At 41.4% G+C, this 20,167-nt stretch overlaps 1 protein-coding gene across 1 annotated transcript in view; it reads left to right on the top strand.

The window, feature by feature from the left end:
- cltcb (clathrin, heavy chain b (Hc)) overlaps positions 1-19,877 on the top strand; it is an 82,939-nt gene extending 63,062 nt beyond the window's left edge. Inside the window, exons 22-33 of the mRNA XM_059973623.1 lie at positions 37-229; positions 1,031-1,188; positions 2,320-2,484; positions 3,453-3,560; positions 3,938-4,105; positions 4,186-4,335; positions 5,182-5,313; positions 8,342-8,452; positions 9,268-9,438; positions 10,864-11,085; positions 18,291-18,366; positions 18,917-19,877. Of these exons, the coding sequence (XP_059829606.1) occupies positions 37-229; positions 1,031-1,188; positions 2,320-2,484; positions 3,453-3,560; positions 3,938-4,105; positions 4,186-4,335; positions 5,182-5,313; positions 8,342-8,452; positions 9,268-9,438; positions 10,864-11,085; positions 18,291-18,366; positions 18,917-19,038 (1,776 nt within the window). The 3' untranslated portion in view covers positions 19,039-19,877. The remainder of the gene's footprint in view (positions 1-36; positions 230-1,030; positions 1,189-2,319; positions 2,485-3,452; positions 3,561-3,937; positions 4,106-4,185; positions 4,336-5,181; positions 5,314-8,341; positions 8,453-9,267; positions 9,439-10,863; positions 11,086-18,290; positions 18,367-18,916) is intronic.
- The last annotated feature ends 290 nt before the right edge of the window (positions 19,878-20,167 follow it).

The raw sequence follows: 20,167 nt of genomic DNA on the forward strand, positions 1-20,167 counted from the left end.
TTAAGGGGAGATCACAGCCTTTTAAACATTCTGTAGGTGCTGATCGAACACATTGGCAATCTCGATCGTGCGTATGAATTTGCTGAACGGTGTAATGAGCCTGCAGTGTGGAGCCAACTGGCTAAAGCCCAGCTGCAGAAAGAAATGGTTAAAGAGGCCATCGACTCCTATATCAAGGCAGATGACCCTTCATCATACATGGAGGTTGTAGAAGCAGCCAACAAAAGTGGTATGTTCTTAAAATGATTAATACTTTTCATTGAGCTCCATTAAAAGGTTAATTGTAAGATTTGGTTATTCGAAGGGTAGTGGCACACCCTAGTAGAATGATCTCCCAGGGGTCAGTCCTGACCTGGCATTGTTTGTTTGTGCAATTTTTATTATATTCTGCAACCATATGACTTTCTTCCGAGTTCCTGGGTTTCCTCCTGCATCCCAGCTGTATGTGTGGGTAGCTTAATTTTCCCTGAGCTAATCGGATCAGCCATTCTAGTTAGCCACCTTTCCCCCTCTATCTGTTACCTCCCATCTGCACTACAGTGTAAGCACTTCAAGCCACCCTTTATAATGCTGTTTACATTGTCAATGCATGCTGGTTATTTATAAACTTTATTCCATATCTGCACTTTAACCTCACTGCTTGAACACCCAGTTGGGACAGTCTTGATTCCATTATGGTTATTATGGATTTGTTGAGTATGCCCATAAGAAAATGCATCTCAGAGTTGATATAGTGACATACAAGTACTTTGATAATAAACTTACTTTGAACTTGACCTTTAAATGTCTTTGTTGCACGTCACACCAACCCACCACAGCAAATTCCTAACACACACAAATGTATATGAATAAAGTCGATCCTTGGTGTAGATGGGAAGTGGAATTGATGAGGATGTGCAAATAAGTTGATGGGACAATGGGATTACTGAGTTGTAGAACAGTTGAGGAGTATTTAGTCCATTTGGTTCTGTAGGCAAAAGATAGTGAGCACACCAGTTTCATCTGCTTATTGCCTTATTCTGCTCACCAGGGAACTGGGAGGACCTTGTTAAATATCTGCAGATGGCCAGGAAGAAGGCTCGCGAGTCTTATGTGGAGACGGAGCTTATTTTTGCATTGGCAAAGACTAACCGGTTAGCAGAGCTGGAAGAGTTTATCAATGGACCTAACAATGCTCATATCCAGCAAGTAAGTGTTCATCTAGTAATGTGTGCAAAGCAAGGTTAAGCTATTGTGTATTCAGTTAAGAGTATCTGAGAATATTAACACTGACCAGGGTTTCTGCTTTCTTCAATTTAAAGCATCAACTGCAGTATCTGACTAGAATCTACCAATGATTTAAACTCACCCAGTGTTGAATAGTTAATAGTTTTAACAGTTTAAGGCATCCTGTTTTTCCTCCCATTTCAGAGCTGTAGAATCTGAATATATTATTGTAGCTGATCAAATATTGACTTTAATATCTCTTCTCCCCGCACCCTTGATGACTTGTAGTTCAACTTGCAATTAATTTGTGCCTTGAATGTGTGCAGTGACTCCATTCTACTGCACACAAGTAGGGAATTTCAAAGTCATGGACCCTAGGGAGAAATTCTTTTTGGTCTTCATGGGGCAGCCCACATTCTGAAACAATATCCTCTAGTACTAGGTACTTGTTGAGGAAATTATCCTCATCCTTCAGTCTATCCTTCTCCAAGAATCCTTGGAGGTTAGACTTGACCTGAGCATAATTCCCTTCATCCCAGAAATTCGTACAGTGAATTCAGTGCAAATGTAGACTAGAATACAAATTCCTACCTGTGCAGTATGCTTCAGTTACTACTTGACCTGAGTTCTTCCAACAGATTGTTACTCAGTGCAGGCAACCTCTGACTGGTGTGGGTGTTTTATATGTTCATATAAAACATTCTGTATGATTTTTGTAATGGAAAGGAATCTTTGTTCATTTACTCTAACGTTTTCCATGAGTGAACTTTATTCTGTGTATCAAATATTTAGGAGGCGATTTATGAATTTCTTTTACCTGAACCTGCTCTATACTTCAGGTGTGATCTTGCTAGCACACAGTTAAATCAAAACTGCCCTATTTTCATATTCCCTATCAATTTTTTAAGCAGCAATATTCCATTAGTTTTCTTAACTTTCGCACTTTATTTTCCCCCAATCCATTTGGAATTTGAATATTGGAAAGGAGGTTCTGATAGCATTTTTTTCCAGAATACAAACTGAAAATTTGGGATGGATTGCTGTGGTATTAACTGCTAATTTAGTGCCTGTGCTTTGCTTGGACCTTTTCATCTATAAGCCACTTACTTGCAGGTTGGTGATCGCTGCTACGATGAGCAAATGTATGAAGCTGCCAAGTTGCTGTACAACAACGTATCCAATTTCGGTCGCTTGGCATCGACACTGGTTCACCTAGGAGAATACCAGGCTGCAGTGGATGGTGCTCGCAAAGCCAACAGTACTCGGACTTGGAAGGAGGTACACTGCCTCTTAGTTTGACTTCAAACATTTGGATCCATCAGTGGTGTATAGCTTCACCTTTGTTAATGTCTATCTTGCAATTAGCATTAAAACACTAAGCAGCATTTCTTCCTTTGAAGAATGCTGGTCTGTGCCCTGCAGTCTCTGTGAAATTGACACTCTACACTGGAGTATATTTTGAGGCGCAGGGCAAATTGAGACTCACAGAATTACTGATCCTTTCCTATCATTTCCTAGTGTGCTTGAATGTAGTGTACTTGATCTTCCCCCTTATCCAGAGCATTTCTGGACTTCCATCAGATATAGGAACAGAATTGGGCCATTTGGACTTGAGTATGCTCCACCATCCATCATGGCTGATTCATTATCCTCCCAACCCCATTCTCCCACCTTCTGCTCATAACATTTGTGCCCTGATTAATCAAGAACCTATCAATCTCCACCTTAAATATACTCAGTGACTGCCTCAACAGCTGTCTGTGGCAATGAATTACACAGATTCGCCACCTTCTGGTTAAAGAAATTCCTCCTCATCTCTGTTCTAAAGGGATGTCCCTCTATTCTGAGGCTGTGCCCTCTTATCCTTTCTGCACGTTGGTCATAAGTTCTCAACCTGACCACTGAGTTTGTTCTCGTTGCTCTGTGGTTAACGTGAATCTGTGCCAGTATTACCTCAGACCATGTGTTAACTTTCAATCTCTTGATATGAAATGTTACCCAATTTTCAGAGTCCAAATCAACGTGGTTGCCCTCATCTATTTTCCAAGTTACAATCTCATCACAATGAGTTTCCTTTTTTGGTGTGTTAATGGTGCAGTAGATGAGGTGCTCTTCTGTATTGTCAGTTATGTGAGGCAGTGTTTGTAAAAATCTCGACTTCCATAATAGGCAAGCAGTTAATTTCACAGCAGATTCTGAGCTTGGGTGATTTTTTTTTCCATCACTAACTTTACCTTTGTTTTCAGGTGTGCTTTGCCTGTGTTGAGGGGAAAGAGTTCCGTTTGGCTCAGATGTGTGGTCTCCATATTGTTGTGCATGCTGATGAACTGGAGGAGCTTATCAACTACTATCAGGTAATGTCTGCGTATTGGGAACTGGTCTTGAACCACCTTGGATGTTTTGTGTTTTCACTGTTTAAAACTGGAGCCTAAAACTAAAGGGGTCCCATGCAAATATTTAAACAATTTCTTCCAATCATGTTTGAGGACATTTGAAGTCTTGTCTTAATCAGAACCTGCTTGATTTGTAAACTAAATATGCAGTCTATATCCTAACTTGATGTTATAGAAAATGTTTAATTGACAAAATTGGCTTTTTTATATATATATATATATATATATATATATATATATATATATATATATAAAATATTTGAAAATAGCTTAAATTTGTTTTGGCAGATTGACATGATTTTAAACTGTTCTGAATTTTCATGTGTACCCTTCTGCAGGACCGTGGTTACTTTGAGGAGCTCATAACCATGTTGGAGGCAGCTCTTGGTCTGGAGCGTGCTCACATGGGGATGTTTACTGAATTGGCTATTCTGTACTCCAAATACAAACCACAGAAGATGAGGGAGCACTTGGAACTCTTCTGGTCTAGAGTCAACATTCCCAAGGTAATTATCTCTGCACATTTTTTTTTAAAAGGGAAGGCTTTATGTGCCTGAACACCTACTAACCATGTGTACCTGCACAGGTGCTGAGGGCTGCCGAACAGGCTCACCTTTGGGCCGAACTAGTCTTCCTATATGACAAGTATGAAGAGTATGACAATGCCATTATCACGATGATGAATCACCCAACAGATGCTTGGAAGGAAGGGCAGTTCAAGGACATCATCACAAAGGTAGTCTTCAACAAACTATTTTCTAACCATTCTCTTGTGCATAAGTGGGAGTGCGCATTTAAAAAAAAAACAATTTACAGGAAAACTTCATCAATGAAATATCCAAAGTAATAGATTTAAGCTTTGTGAAATAAGGCAGTTAAGAACACTTATGATTAGTGTAAACAAACTAAAAGCCCTGATTAACTTGACAGCTGAAAGCAGTTTCGTTTTTAAAAAGTGATTTTTAAATACCATTTCAGTCCACTGGGTGGCAGTAAAGGAACTGCTTTCCTTATGTGGGTGGACGTTTTTAGTTTAAATTGGATGCTGCAGTAACGTAGCAGTTAGTGCAACCTTATTGCAGCTCAGTGCTGGAGTACAGAGTTGAATTCCGATGTTGTGTTGGAGTTGGAGTCCCTACTTTTTTTACCCCCTGTGGAATATGTGGGTCTTCCCTGGGTTCTCGGGTTTCCTCCCACAGTCCATAGATGTACTGGGTAATTTTTCATTGTAAATTGTCCCATGATCAGGTTAGGGTTAAGTGGGGATGTCGGGGATTGGTTGGAAGGACCTACTCCACACTGTATCGTTAGATAAATGAGTCTTTACTCGCATCTGGGGTGGGGACTGAGCTGGTTTTGTAGCAAATGCAGTAGCCCTTTGGCCACAGTGATTAACTACCATTTTGTAATGAGGATATGAGAGCAAAATGAACTGGCAGTACATTCAGAAAGGTCAAGTGTGTTAAACATTTGGGAATTGTTGTTGCAATGGTCAGAAATAGCTGGAGCTTTTGCTACATTTAATGTTCTGTCTTTTTGCAGCATTTTATAATCTGTATTTTGACTTTAATTATGCTTACAGGTGGCTAATGTGGAGCTGTATTACAAAGCAATCCAGTTCTACTTGGAATTTAAACCTCTTTTACTGAATGATCTGCTTATGGTTCTGTCTCCACGTTTGGACCACACGCGTGCAGTGAACTTCTTCAATAAGGTATTTCCTTTGAGAATTAATGTACGAGAAGCATTTTGATGGTTCTAGGCCTGTACTTGCTAGAGTTTAGAAGAATGGTGGGAGAGAATCTTCATTGAAACCTGCCAAATATTGAATGGCCTTGATAGTGGACTTGGACATGCTTCCTGTGATGGGGGACTTAGGACCAGAGGCCATGGCCTCAGTATACGAAGGTATCCATTGGAACAGAGATGAGGAGACATGCACGTGATGCTGGAGAAACTTGCCAGGTCTGGTAGAATCTATGGAGGGAAATAAACAGTCGACATCTCGGACCCCAAGATCCTTTATCAGGGCAAGAAAGGTAGAGGGAAGAAGCCAAAATAAGAAGGTGGAGAGAGGGGAAGGAGTGAAAGCTGGAAGCTGATTGGTGAAGCCAGGTGGATGGGATGGGGGGAATGAAGGAGTTAAGAGGTGATTGGTGGAAAAGGTAAAGGCTGGAGGGGAAGGAATCTGATAAGAGGAGAGTGGGCCATTGGAGAAAGAGAAGGAAGGGGAGGGGGCAAATGACTAGAAGATGGGGAAATCTGTTTTTTGCCATCAGGTTGGAGCCTACCCAGGTGGAATATGAGGTGTTGCTTCTCCAACCTGAATGGCCTCATCATGGCAGTAGAGGAGGCCATGGAATGACATTGGAATGGGGATTGTAATTGAAATGGTTGGCCACTTGGAAACCCTGCTTTGTTGAGCATCTTTGCTCCAAGCCTCACCAATGTTGAGGTCACATCGGGAGCACTGGATACAGTAGACAACCCCACCAGAGTCGCAGGTGAGGTTTTGCCTCACCTAAATGGAGGTGAATGAGCAGGTGTAGCATTTCTGCTTGCAGAGATGAGTGTCAGGAGTGAGATTAGTGGGGAAGCACAAATGGACAAGGGAATAAAGGAGGGAGCAATCCCTGTGGAAAGCGGGGTGTGGGTGGGGGAAGTAACGATGTGTTTGGAAATGGCATCCCATTGAAGTTGGAGAATGATGTGCTGGATGGGGAGGCGCTTGGGTGGTAGGAGAGGTCAAAAGGAACTCTATCCCTTTTAAGGTAGTGGGAAGATGGGTGAGATGAGGGTTTTCTTCAGCCTGAGGATGGTGAATCTGTGGAATTCATTGCCATAGGTGCCTATGAAGGCCAAGTCATTGGGTATATTATAATGGAGGTTGATAGATTGGTTAGTAAGGGTATTGAAGCTGATGGGTTTTGGGGGGAGAGAAGACAGAAGAATAGTGCTGAAAGGGATAATAAATTGGCTATGATGGAATGGCAGAGTAGGTTCTGGGCAGAATGGCCTAATTCTGACCATAATGTCTTGTGTTCTTTAACATCTGTTGCAGACCACTGATAATTGGTAGATTCCAAGCTGTGCTCGTAGTGATAGAGTAAAACAGCATTGAGACGGGCCCCCTTGACCCACCTAGTCCATGCTGACACAGTGCCCGCCCAGCTAATCCTAAATTCCCACATTCAACTCGTGTCCCTCTAAGTGCCTCCCTTCCATGTACCACGCCTCTCCTCCGTGTACTTTCTTATATGATACTGTTATACCTGTCTGAACTACTTCATACTGCTTGTTCCATATACTCCCCATCCTCTGCATGGCTGCTGAGCCTTTTTCTGAAAGATAAAGGCTCGTAAGTTGATCGTTGAATGACTCCTGGAGTGCCCAAATTTCTAAAGCAGAATACGATACGGTAGATGCTAAAAGTAGCTTCTGGTATACGCCACTAAAATGCATTTTTGGAACGCTGCTAGATTCTGAGAGAAAAATGGGCCATTTGTACCTTTTAACATGTAAGAGAAATAATTATGACTGATGTCATGAGTCAGTGGACAGACTCTGATCGTGTCCACTTGCTGTTTGCCCATTTGCCTCCAAGAGTTTGTTCTGCCCTCTTATCCAAACAGATGCTGTGTGGCTATGATGTGAGTTGTCCACACAACTCGGGTTTACTAATGGACAGGGTCGAGAGTTGGCTGATCTTGGCTATTTGGTGTTGACCTTGCTAGTCAGCCATTGAATTTGCTCTTTATTGATTTGTCCCTGCTGTACTGCAATACTAAAGCAAATTGAATAATGAGTGAAACTGCAAGACTTTGCATTACTGAACCTTGGCAAATGAGAAAATAACAATCTGTAGCGATGTACTACACACACAGTCGGTAAGTCGTTTCGAGACTAGTTTATTCAAACTTTGTGGCGCTGACATTTAATCCCCAGCGCCTGCCCTCTCCGGGCGGAAATGAAGTCAGAGGTGCATTACCAAAGTCTCCCCCAGTGCGCTGGCTATTTGTGAGTCGGTTCGCCTGCGCAGAAAGTGGGTCACCACAAATCCAACAATTGTTAAATTCCATTAACCTTTAGCTTGGTGTACTTGTTGAACTAGGTAAGACTGGCATAGAATAGATGGCTCCTGAATATTGGTATCTCGTTACTCATGATGTGGCAATGTTACCAAAACACTACTGTATTTAGGAAAACGGGGTTTTTTGGTAACAATGAGAATGAGGGGCAACTTGATAGAGGTGTACAGAATGATAAGAGACATTGATCAGGTGGATAGCCAGAGTCTTTCCCAGGGTGGAAATGGCTAATAAAAACAAGGGACGTAATTTTAAGGTTAGGGTATAGAGGGGATGTCAGAGTTCAGTTCTTTAGAGTGGTGGATGCATGGAACACCCTGCCAGGGGTGGCAGTAGGGGCATACAATAGGGATATTTAAGAAACACTTGGGCATATGGATGATTTTAAATAAAAAAAAATGGAGGGCTATGTGGGAAGGAAGGATTAGACTGATCTTAAAAGCAGGTTAAAAATATGGTCTTGTAAAAGGTTGGCACAATACCATGGGCCGAAAGGCCCGGTACCTTCCTGTAATGTTATGTTCAGTGTAATCTGATATTCAGCTCTCACCTTGTCAAGTTTGTCTTCATTGAGGTGGGTTAGATGGTAAGGGGTTAACATTTTATACAACTTGCAAAACCAAAAGGCTACTGCACACGCTTTTGTCCCTTCAGGTTAAGCAGCTGAATCTTGTTAAACCCTACCTGCGCTCTGTACAAAGCAACAACAATAAGTCTGTGAATGAATCACTAAATAATCTCTTCATTCAAGAGGAAGACTACCAGGTGAGCCAAACTGAGGAAGTTGTCTTGGATTGTGGAATTTTATTTAGCAAGGTATCAAGTGAATAAAGCAAAGTAGATTAATCTTGTAATTTGGACAAAATTGCTGGGAAAGATTGTCAAATTAACATGTCCAATAGCCTATCCTGATCTAATCATCTTGATGGCATAGCTCACCCACATTTCTACTTCAGGAGGCTAAAGAAATTCGGCATGTCCCGTGAACCCTATCAATTTTTATTGTTGCACCATGGAAAGTTTTTCATCTGTATGCAGAAGGGAAAAAGCTCTGCACGTGACTGTTAAATCTGCATTTGTGGACCCGGCTCTGCACCTGGGATCCAGCCTCCTCCGTGGACTCTGGCTGTAATTCTCACTTCCTAAGTAAAGTGGCCAATATAATCAAAGACCCCACCACCTTGGACATTCTTCACCCACCCCACTCCCCCCAACCCAAATCGGCAGAAAACACATACCATCAGGCTCAAGGACAACTGTTATGGCTCTCTCTCACAATAAAAATTGACTCTTGAACCCATCTACAGATTATGATTTGCACAGCGTTGTTTCTCTGCATTGTCCTTTTGGTAGCATCTTTTATTTACCTTCTACCTCTGTACTGTAATGATTTGTCCTATATAAACAGTATACAAGATGAACTTTTCACTATCTGGGTACATTTCACAATAATAAACCACTTGCCAATTGACCATTCCTGAAGAGTACTTGATGTCAGTGAGTCTGTCCTGTGTATAAAATGGTAACAGTTCTTTAGATTTTTGTCTGGTTGTATGAGCTTGGTGTTTCTATTTGCTCAGGCTCTTCGCACGTCCATAGATGCCTATGACAACTTTGATAATATTGCCCTGGCTCAGCGGCTAGAGAAGCACGAGTTGATTGAGTTCCGTCGAATTGGTGCTTACCTCTTTAAAGGCAACAACCGTTGGAAGCAGAGCGTGGAGCTGTGCAAGAAAGACCGCCTGTACAAAGTAAGAACTTCTGCCTGTAGGTTTAATTTGTGAGTCCATGGTAAATTAATGACAGTTCCACACCACCTGAGGATTGAGCTTGCAGTAAGATTCAAGGCATTAAACAGTCCCACAGGAATCGGCATGTTGGAGATATCAGTCATGGATGGCTGGTGGTTTGTACTGGAAAGAACAATGTGGATCACGGCTTTAAATGTGAGCTCTGATACAGCATGGAACTTGTGCTTTTTATTGGTTAGTTCTAAAACTACAATATTCATCTCAGGACAGAATGTGCCACTAGGCTGATCTCTGGGAGCCCTGTTTTCTAGCCTGGCTGTCAACATGAAACTCTTCAATTGACATCAAAATTTTATAACTATACTGTGAGTGGTGTAGTAGAATAAAATTTCGGTTTGGGTAATGTGCTAAGGGGAAAGGATTAGAGTATGAACATGGGATTCTGCAGGTGCTGGAAATCTTGAACAATACAGTAAGTCAGATAGCGTTTATACTTGCTGTCCATTACACCACTGATGTTTTGAGCAGCAATGAAGGTCCTCTATCTATCCTTGGCCATTTTCTCTATTGTGCCCCAGGTGTTGTTCAGGGTCCTCATTTCTGCCTCTACAGTATGGCACCAAGTTGTCCTTGGCAGCATCTGTGGAGGGGGATAAACTGTTGATGTTTTGGGCCAAAATCCTCCTTCCAGACTGGAAAGGGGAGTCAGAATGAGATGAAGGGAGAGGAAGGAGTACAGGTTGGCAGGTGACAAGTGAGATGGATGAGGTAGGAAGCTGGGAGGTGATGGAAATTGTACTAATGGTTGTTCATGTGATCAGGTTGGAGGCTACCCAGACAGAATATGGAGGTTGCTCCTCCAGATAGTATGTTCAACCATGGTATTTACAAATGCCTGGGCTTGATGTGAGAATGAATGATTCAGTCTGATGTCCTGTATCAGCTGGGTATTATACTCATTGTATAACTGACCAGTACCTTCTGTGGAGATTTCACCTTTGATTATTTTTTTTCTCCCTCATTGAGGATGGCTGAGGCTCAAACATAGGTTGAAGCTAAAGGGTGAACTATTTAAGGGGAACTGGAGGGAGATCTTCCTTCAGGATGGTGTGAGTGTGGAAGTGGTGGATGCAGATCAATTGCAACATTTTAGAAGTTTTGATTGGAAAATGGACAGGAGGGGTACGGAAGGTTAAGATCTAGGTCAGGGTTGATGGGACTAGGCAGAATAACAGTTTGGCAAAGACTAGATGGGCTGAAAGGCCTGTTTCTGTGCTGTAGTACTGACCCTTATCTCTAGCTGTTGAAGCATTTTGGTGTTGGATGCACACAATCTAGTAGATGTCCATTGCCTGTCGTAGGTTTGGCTAGTGTACATGCCACATAGCTTGCATCAAATTCTGGACACGTGCTGTTTTGTTTCAGGATGCTATGCAGTATGCATCTGAGTCCAAGGACACCGAGCTGGCTGAAGAGCTACTACAATGGTTCCTGGAGGATGGGAAGAAAGAATGCTTCGCCTCCTGCCTGTTCACTTGCTACGACCTGCTGAGGCCTGATGTCGTGCTTGAGCTGTCCTGGAGGCATAACATCATGGACTTCTCCATGCCGTATTTTATCCAGGTGATGAGGGAGTATCTCACAAAGGTAGGTGTTCGACAAACCGAGCATAAAGACTCGTGTGTCATCATCCAGCTGCAGTTGGTTTTGACCTGGTATAGAGGTTGTCAATAGCTTCCAGTTGAAGTTTCAATGTGAGGTCTGATTAAACTGGTAAGCATCGAGACTGATTTATTTATCACATCCATAGAAGCGTACTGTGAAATACATCATTTGAGTAAACAACCAAAAGACCCGAGGGTGTGCTGGGGCAGCCCGTTAAGTGTTGCCACAACACACGTTCAACACAATACAACAAATCAGAATGCAGCAAAACAAGCCCCATTACTCCCTGCCATCCATGTACATACAGTCCCCTAACCACAGGACAGGTAATCTTTTTTTGTCCTCCAGCCTGTGGCAGGGTCTGACCTTGGCTTAGACTTTGAGCTTTGTCTTCCCTGGACATGATGTAAAATTGCTCGGATATTTTTTTTAAAAAACTTGCTGTGAGGCAAATAAGCGGGTTAAATCAAAGAAAGTGTCACCTGAGCCTCCAACAAATCATTGTTTAGTGCCAAGTTGGAAGACTACTGTCTAGTTTTGTTCTCACTCCTATTCCCCTGTAGATATGACATACTTAAGAAGCTAAACTGGAAATGAGTTTCCATTGGAGGGGCCAGCTCCTGACATCTGGGCCACTCTGCCCAAGGAGTTGTTGTAGGTTACTCAGCCTCTGGACTTTTCCCTGCCGTTTATTATATCAGTATTTAAACTATAGCAAAATATAAACAGATTCTATAACTTTGCTAGAAAGATCTGCTGTTAATCTTTCAAGGGACTTTATTTTAGAGTGCATTGTACCTCATTTAATTTAAATCCTGTCCTGACTATGCCATTTGCTACAAGATTGCAAATCAGCCACTTGTGCTGGTTAGCATCAGGCTGGTCCCAGTATGTATCAAGTGGGTTCTATTTGACTATTATTGGCCCTTGTTATTGCAGGCACCTGCTTGGTACCTTCAAACTGGCCAGTAATGTCAGCTTATGGGAATAAGTCACTGGAGACACACAGTGGTCCTTTCATTTGTAATTCCCACTGACCATTGATCTGTACTCCATTTGCTCTGAACTCTTGTACATTGAGTTGGCCAGACTTGAGTTGTCACAAAATATGATTATTTTTGGGTGGTAGGTACAAATTTAAAATCTCTTTAGTCAGGGAAATGACCCTACAGCTTTTGGTATATCCAACGGGGATGATGACACTGAGGGTTATGTAAACAGTCCCAGCCTCTGTTCATAATTGAACTTTGCAACCTGACACTGCTCAAACCAAATTTGACCTACAAGATCAATCTGTAGAATCTCCTGGTGAAGCTGCTGGAATTGTCAACCACCCCAGACTTGTCCAATTCCTATATCTTTCCTGCAGTTACTTCTCCAGCCACCTTGCATTCCTGTATAAAATTGATCCTTTTATTATGCTTGCTGAGTCAAGGTTTTTCTGTACTTGTTCGTAAGCTATTTTAATTTGCTTGCAGATGAATGGCATAATAAAAGGTGGGTTTGGAATCTATTTTTCTATTTATTTAGAAATGCAGCATAGTAACGGGCTCTTTTGGTCCAAAGAACCCACATTGCCCATTTGCATTCATCTGACTAATTAACCTACTAACCCATACGTGTCCAGAACATGGGAAGAAATCGGAGCACCCAGATGAAACCCACATGATGTACAAACTCCTCACAGACAGCATGGAATTGAACCTGGGTTGCTGGCGTTTCACTTACTGTGGTGCCCCTTCATTCAGTTTTAAAGCCTATCTGGAGTTGTTTTTTTTTAAATTAGGTCAAGAATTAATTTTAAAAGTAATTGCCCTTTCTATCTAATTAACTGTCTTGGGATGAAATCACTTGCTTCCCTACATATGATGAGCTGTGTACTTTTCTGGGTTTATCAAATTAATCTATTAAACAGCCCTTGCCATGTTAGTTGGCAGTTTAGATGGCTTGGAAACTAGTTACTTTCAGTGGATTCCTAAGTAGTCTGAAATCCTCTAATGTGCCAATTACACTGGAGATTTTGTTCATTCAATTAATATATCTAATCATTTCTAGTCCATTCAATTTTATTCTGCCAGTTTTCATCTGTATAGTTGGTGTCCTTCCTGATGTTTTGTGGTACACTAAAATGCTGCTCTTTACTGTTCTCTCTTCCCTCCCTGCCTTCCTTTACCCCCTTCATTCTGAGTTGTCCTTTTTTTGCTGTTTTGCGTCTTTCCTCTTCTGCTTTATGTGCTGGACATTGGAGTTTGGATTCTAAGCTGCTACCCTCTGAATTTCCTTGCAGGTTGATGAAATAACGAACAAGGTGAAAGTTGACTCCATTTTCCATCTTAGTTCTGGAGCCTCAGGAGCTCTGCATGCATCGTTTTCTTCCCATCTTACACTGCTTTATAATTCCACTTGATCACTGCAATCCCTTTTCAGGCAGAGCTATCGAAATGTTTAGTGAAGACCACCCACCATCATTACTAGGTGGCCATATAGTGACTGGTTCCCAACCTCTGCCTTGCAGTAGCTCCTTATTTTGAAACATTCTAGCAGAAAACCCAGAGCTAAGTGTTTGCATCTCAATATCCTCATTTAAAAATCTATTTCTAGCCAAGTGTGTGACAAATACAACTGACTTTGTGGGATTTTGAAGTAAGACTTGTCCCACCTGCTGTTTATCTAATGGATTAAAAACCAGCTTTGACATACTTGAGGCAAGGACTTGCCCCTTCAAGGATACTTTCAACTTGCAGCATTAAATTTTTTTACTAATTAACTGAAGCCACAAATACCAAGTACATATAAGTTAGTACCACTGCCCAGTGGCTCTGCAGGTAAAAACTTCCTCAGGGACAACGCCTAGTGGTATTGGGTACAGCCATTCATCAGTCCCTCACCCTTCTCCACAGCCACTGTTTGTGTGTGTGAAAAATGGGTAACTGAACTGCAGTGTTTCTTTAAAACCTGAGCATGTGCAACACTGTCCACAAGGAGGTCACCGTTGTGGCCACAGGTATTGCTGTTTGGCTGCATGTGTGCTTTTGAAGAGCCGGTATGGCTGAACCATCTTTGGACCATCTTTTTGTTTTGCTTCAGTACTATTGCCTCTTTTTCATGCACACATTAAAATGGAATTATCATTTTTGATTAAAAAAAATAAATTGTGGAAAAGCCTTTGCATTTGTTTTATAACTGCTATTAACAAGGGGTATGCAAAGAATTTTCAGTCAATTTTCATGCAGATCGGTTAATAATATTTGAATTCTATACAACATTACTGAAGTGTTTGCTTATTGTGTCCTCTGATCCAGTTAATACCTTGAAGGTTGAAAGGCATCTCAAGTTTCATTTGTAAGATGCATTTTGGTAGATGATGCTAAATTTATTTCAGTTTCTTAATTTTGGGTGACAAGAACGATCCCACAGAACAGTGTGTACCCTTGATGTTGGTGGTATTTAGATGGACAGGGAGTACCTCTTGCATGGTGCATTCCAGGGCTCCCAAGTTTCAGGTGGGGAACTTATTCCTGCCTGGAAATTCCCAGACCTAGCCCAAGGTTATGGGAATGGGACAGGAGAATGTTGTTGAAAGGGAAAATACAGTAGTATATCAGCTATGATCAAATGGTGGAGCAGACTGGGCTGAATGGGTCAGTTCTGCTCCTGTGTCGAATGGTCTTGGTGGAAAGGTATTGATTCTAGTACATCAAAAAATTATGTGGAGGAACATAACAGAAATTTGCTTGTGGGTCTCCACTTTCCAAATCAGTTTTTCAAGTTTTAAATGTAAGACTACAAATTATTAGGGTAGAGACACAAGGTTAATATTTAGTCTGAGAGCAGTTAAAGATTTTTCAGACTGATAACTGGTTTGTTTCAGAAACCAGTATTGAAACTGAGCACATTTTGCATTGAAAATGTATGCTTTGAAATGAGACAGAAGTTGTCTGGGTGCGGGGTCTTCTCTGCAAGTGGGTCTTGCTCTTCAGTAGACTTGAATTTAAAATCTACCTAGATTTGCACGAGCAATTTATCTTGATGTCATGCATCAAGCTGCCATTCATGTTTATTCTAATGTGAGGGTTAGTCATATTTGGATTGTTGTTCTGTCATTAGTATGTGGTAGGTTCACCAAGGTTTGTTGGGGGGGGCGGGGAGGGGAGAGCTTGGGTTACAAAAGAGATTAGGCTTGTTTTCTCTGGTCCATCGGAAGCTGAGGGGTGACCTTGTAACTTGAAATGTCTAGAATAGATCCCAGGGCAGGAGAGTCTAAAGCTAGAAAGAACGGGTTTAAGGTGAGTGGGAGTGTAAATAAGGGAGCTCTGAGGGAAGCCTTCTTTGGGTGTGATAGTTATCTGCCTGAAGATGTAGTGGGGGCATTTGGGCAGGTGCTTGGATGTGGGCTCAACACTGGCAAATGGGATTGACATAGATGAGTATCATGGTTGCATGGGTGACTTGTGATTCAATTCCAAGAACCTAATTCATGAACTTTAAAGATAGCTGTTAATCATTCCCCAGTTACCCCCTTAATATGGAGTTTCATTTGATTTATTCCAAATGAAACTACTCTTTGGGATATCAAACAGCTTAGAAGCAATTAATGCAAATTGTAGATTACGAAAGGCAAGGTGAGCCACTGGCCTTTAAACGAGACCCAATTTGTTCTGACTAGCAAAACAAACCAGGTTCTCCCCACACAATTGACTTGTTAGTTAGTCTGTGATCTGCCTTCTGATTAATTTCTCTGCATACCTCCTGACTAAGTAATACTGTTAACAAGCATGGGGTGTGAGACCATTCAATGGATAGAGTCCAGGATGCAAATATTGCATGCACTAGTCAGCATCTGGTCGAACAATGTCTTGCTAACATTTTCTCTTTACACAGGTCTGCTTGAGCTGCCCACGTCCTTTATCCAGCTTGGGAGTAAACAACAAAGTGTTGTCCAAGTTAAGCCCTCAAGCTGGCTAACGTCAGAGGCACAAGCGTGCAACATTGCCCTCCATATTTGTCCTGGGCACATACAGTTCGTAGAGCTTTTGAAATTGTATAGCAGAATCACAGGATCATTGAGAACTTGTTGGGCTTGTTTAGGCTTCAGTCAGGTTGGATGTGTTGCCTTCACAATGTGATGGAGAATCTGGAAACTGTTTCTACATTTTGCTGCATTGCCACTGTCAGATATGATTACAGTGCTCAAACATTTTGCTATTAAAACTTCCAAGGGTTAACTAGTGTTCTCCAAATGTGGTAACAAGCCTTTAGTTGCAAGTGACAGTGAAGGATCATCGTAATAAAATACTCAGCCCTTTGGCCATTTTGTCCTGCTAGCTCTTCAGTCTTCCAATGAGAATGTCCATTTATTCTATCCTTTGGTGCCTGGTCTCTTGGAACAAACATTTTGCAGCTACTGTGATAATCCAAAAGTTGTGTGTGATGTACATTAAATTGAGGGTGGAAAATAAGTGGGAAGGGTGACTGGCCATTTTAACTCATTGCTAGAGCCTAGATCAGAATTTGTCTAAGTTTTCTTTATTTTGAGGTCCCTTTCTAAGCTGCTGTCCCTCTGAAATATTTCTCTAATTGGTTCTGCTCACTTCACAATCATTCCAATTTATTGCACAGCTCTTGTATCATGCTTGGGACCTATCATTGAGCATTGCAGTGTTGTAAGTTTGTGGTTTTAATGCCTGACCACTTGTGAAGATCCTGTTGAAAAGAGCTGATGACTCATGTTACACACAACCCTTTAAGTTCCAATAGTTAACCAATTGCACACAGTTTCCTGAGCAAGGCTGTAATTCCAGCCCTCCGAGGTGAAGAAAATTCGCCAAGGCCAGTGTATCTTTGGAGTTCTTTACCTGAGAAGGTTGTCAGTTGCAGGTGTATTGGGGTCTTGTGCGTAGAATGAGCTGGTGTGCAGCAGAGCCTGAACTCATTGCCTTGGAGAAGGACCTTTACCTGGTGTACAGCTGCCCATGTTGAAAGTAGTCATGCACTGGCATCTTCTGAAGCAGCACTTTGATGTTTGTATTTTCACTGATCAGATTTTTCTTTGTCTGGGTGTGGTGGGTGATACTATCAGAAAGCAAAATGTAAACTTTTGACAAATTAGTATAATAGTAATATTTACCAATGTAGTTTAAATTTTAAGGAGCATCTAAAGTACTTCATTCCTTATTTAATGCATTGTGTCCAAGAGATTTAACTCGTCCATCCAAAAGAACATGGTGTTTCACTCCTAACCTTGGTGTAAAATATTCATAGGATCTTCCTGCTTTAATGATTATTGCTTAGTGGTGTGGGAGATGTTAGCTGACTATCACAATAGAGCAATATTTCTACTCCAGCCTAACCAGTACTTCCCTTTCTGCTTGTTGAACTCTCCATTCTTCCCCTTGTGCTTCTCCAGCTTCCCCTTCTAAACTTTTCTTCAGCCTCTGTTTCTTAATTTCCCTAGTTAATTTCTTGGGAGCTGATCTTATTGGCCTTCATCCAGCACAGGCATTGACCACTTTTATCGTGTTAGACCTCTGGGCCAGTCTGTTTGTCCTTCACTGTTTGTGAATTGGTGAATTTTCTGTTGCTTCGACCACAGCTCGTGATTGTAGCAGGGAAGTGGATTCAGTGTAACTATTATGCTGAGCCTTGTACCAGAAAGGGTATAAATTTTAAAGGGTAATTCTCTCCATTGTTGACCTTAAGCAAGCTTCCACTGAATATTCACCAACTTCTCCAGGTAATATTCAAGAACAAATAATTTGATGGCTAATACTATTGGAAATACAAGTGGGAAAAGTTTAATAAGATGTTCACATCTTTGTTTTAATTTGAGGGTTGTGGATGATTAGTGCAGTCGCTCCTCCCACTTCAAAAATAACTTGCTGCTTGGTTGGAAACTTCAGGTCTGAGCAAGCACCTTTCAATGTTTTCCCTGTCATTAGAAAGCTCTTATTATTGTAATGTATGTTCCAGGCTCCATCTAACTAGTCTTAGAAAATGGTAGATAACAAATAATTCTTTAAAATAACTTGGACAATTAAACTGAGTGTTTTGCATTGCTTGCCGCAATCTGTTGAATGGTCACTCATTCAAGTGTTTTGAACTCTTAAGCATTTTTTAAGGCTTTTCCTTGGGATGAGTAGGAGTTCCGCTCTCAGCAGACAAGTGATAATTGACTTTTTTTTGTTTAGGTGGACAAGTTGGACATATCAGAGTCATTGCGGAAAGAAGAGGAGCAGGCCACTGAGACGACGCCCATTGTTTACGGTCTGTAGCTGATAATGAGTTGAATGTCAATTTTGATTAAAACAAGAATTGAAATTGCTGGTGATCAAATGCTGCTAAAGTGGTTTGATAAACTGCACTGAGGATAGGCTGAGGTGTGAGACTTGAGATCTTTCTCCCTGCTATCTCTCCTCTCCTTTCCCGGGCCACCCCAAGCAGCATGTTGGGTTGACTTTTAACTTGGTTTTGGTTGAAATTGATTTTAATACTATAACCTCTGGTGAAATCCTGATGCCTAAGCTGCGGGTATGAAGCTCCATCTGATTACCTTTGTTTCAAAGGTGTTGTTCAGTCTTCTTGCACTTCAAGGACTGTTGATGATACCTTTTTAAATAAGTTCTCCACGCAAATTGCTTGTTCCATTGAAGCTGATTCTTTTCAATTGATCAGTATTTATACAAACAGCTGTTATAGCACTTTCACCGTATATTCAATAGGAGTAATTGCATTTTAAATAAATGATAGATTCATATAACTTCGCCTTTAGCACCTCGGTGGGGAAAATACAATTAACATCTCTCTCCCTCTGCAGGCCAGTCACAGCTGATGTTGACAGCAGGACCCAGTGTAAGTGTTCCTCCACAGGCGCCCTTTGGCTACAGTTATGGTGCCCAACCGTACACTCAGCCTGGCACTTATGGGTACGGTATGTAAGGTAATCGCAAGCTACCCACCTGCTCAATGTCTGCCAGATTCCCTTCATCTTGCAACGGGGAAGAGGAAGTAAAGCTCTTTATATATTGTATGTCATGAAGGACTTGAGTCTTTTTTTTTTGTTTTGTTTTTCTAGTTCTAAGTGTCTGGATCACAGCTCTAACTTGTTTCTCACATTCCACAGTAATTAGATTGTGATTTTTCTCTTTGGATGGGAATGGTTGTTTCATTTAAAGCTCTTGGTGTGAGCTAATGTCCTGCAAAAGTCTGTTGTAAAGAATTTAATTTTCACTCTGTAATGAGGCAATACTTCAATGTCGTATCTCCCAACTGTACCAGCAACTTGTGCTGTATTTAAAATAAAGTAAATCTCATTGTATTCCTAAACCGAGTACAGGACTTGGCTGCTTACCTGTAAGATGTTGATGAGCAAAAAAAAACACTAATTACAGTGCACCAACACCATTACTTGAAAGCTGGAAATTATGTAAAGGCATTCAACAAGTTCAGCTGACCCATTGATGTAAAACTTGGGCTCATCCCAAACTATGCAGGCTCTGTTTAAACCCCTTAGAGGCTTTCAATTTCGACTACGTTATTCACTCACCGTGGTTATGTATAGCCTCTCTGTGCTAATACAGTGCTGATGTGGGACCATTAACTCCCCAAAACCAGTCTGTTTCCAACCCTGTGCTAAGGTCTTGCGTTTGCTGGATATTGTGGTGTGTTAGGTCACTGTCTTTGAGTGTACAGAATAAAGAATTAATTAAATGGTCCTGTTGGTTTTGTGCAATTTGAAAACAGATTGGAAATAAAATAACAGGGCTCTGAATCTCCAATGGTGTCTGTGTTGTTCATTTTAGCAGCTGTCCTCTCTGCTACGGCTCAAATGGAACAAGTCAGAAGCTGCACATCCTATAATTGTGTTCACTGTAACCGGAGCACGTTGGGTTCAGTGGCAACAACTTGTTCATGTATTTGCTCAATGTGTACATGCAACTTGTACTTGAAACCTAAGTTGGACAGTTATTCCTGCTTGTGGTATGTTTAGCACAACACTTTTCAGAGCCAGCAGTCAGTGATCGAAGTTCAAATCCTGATCCTTCTGTAAGGAGTTTGCATGTTTTCC

This window comes from Hypanus sabinus, chromosome 6, assembly GCF_030144855.1.
Source record: "Hypanus sabinus isolate sHypSab1 chromosome 6, sHypSab1.hap1, whole genome shotgun sequence".
In the NCBI taxonomy this organism is placed as follows: Eukaryota; Metazoa; Chordata; class Chondrichthyes; order Myliobatiformes; family Dasyatidae; genus Hypanus; species Hypanus sabinus.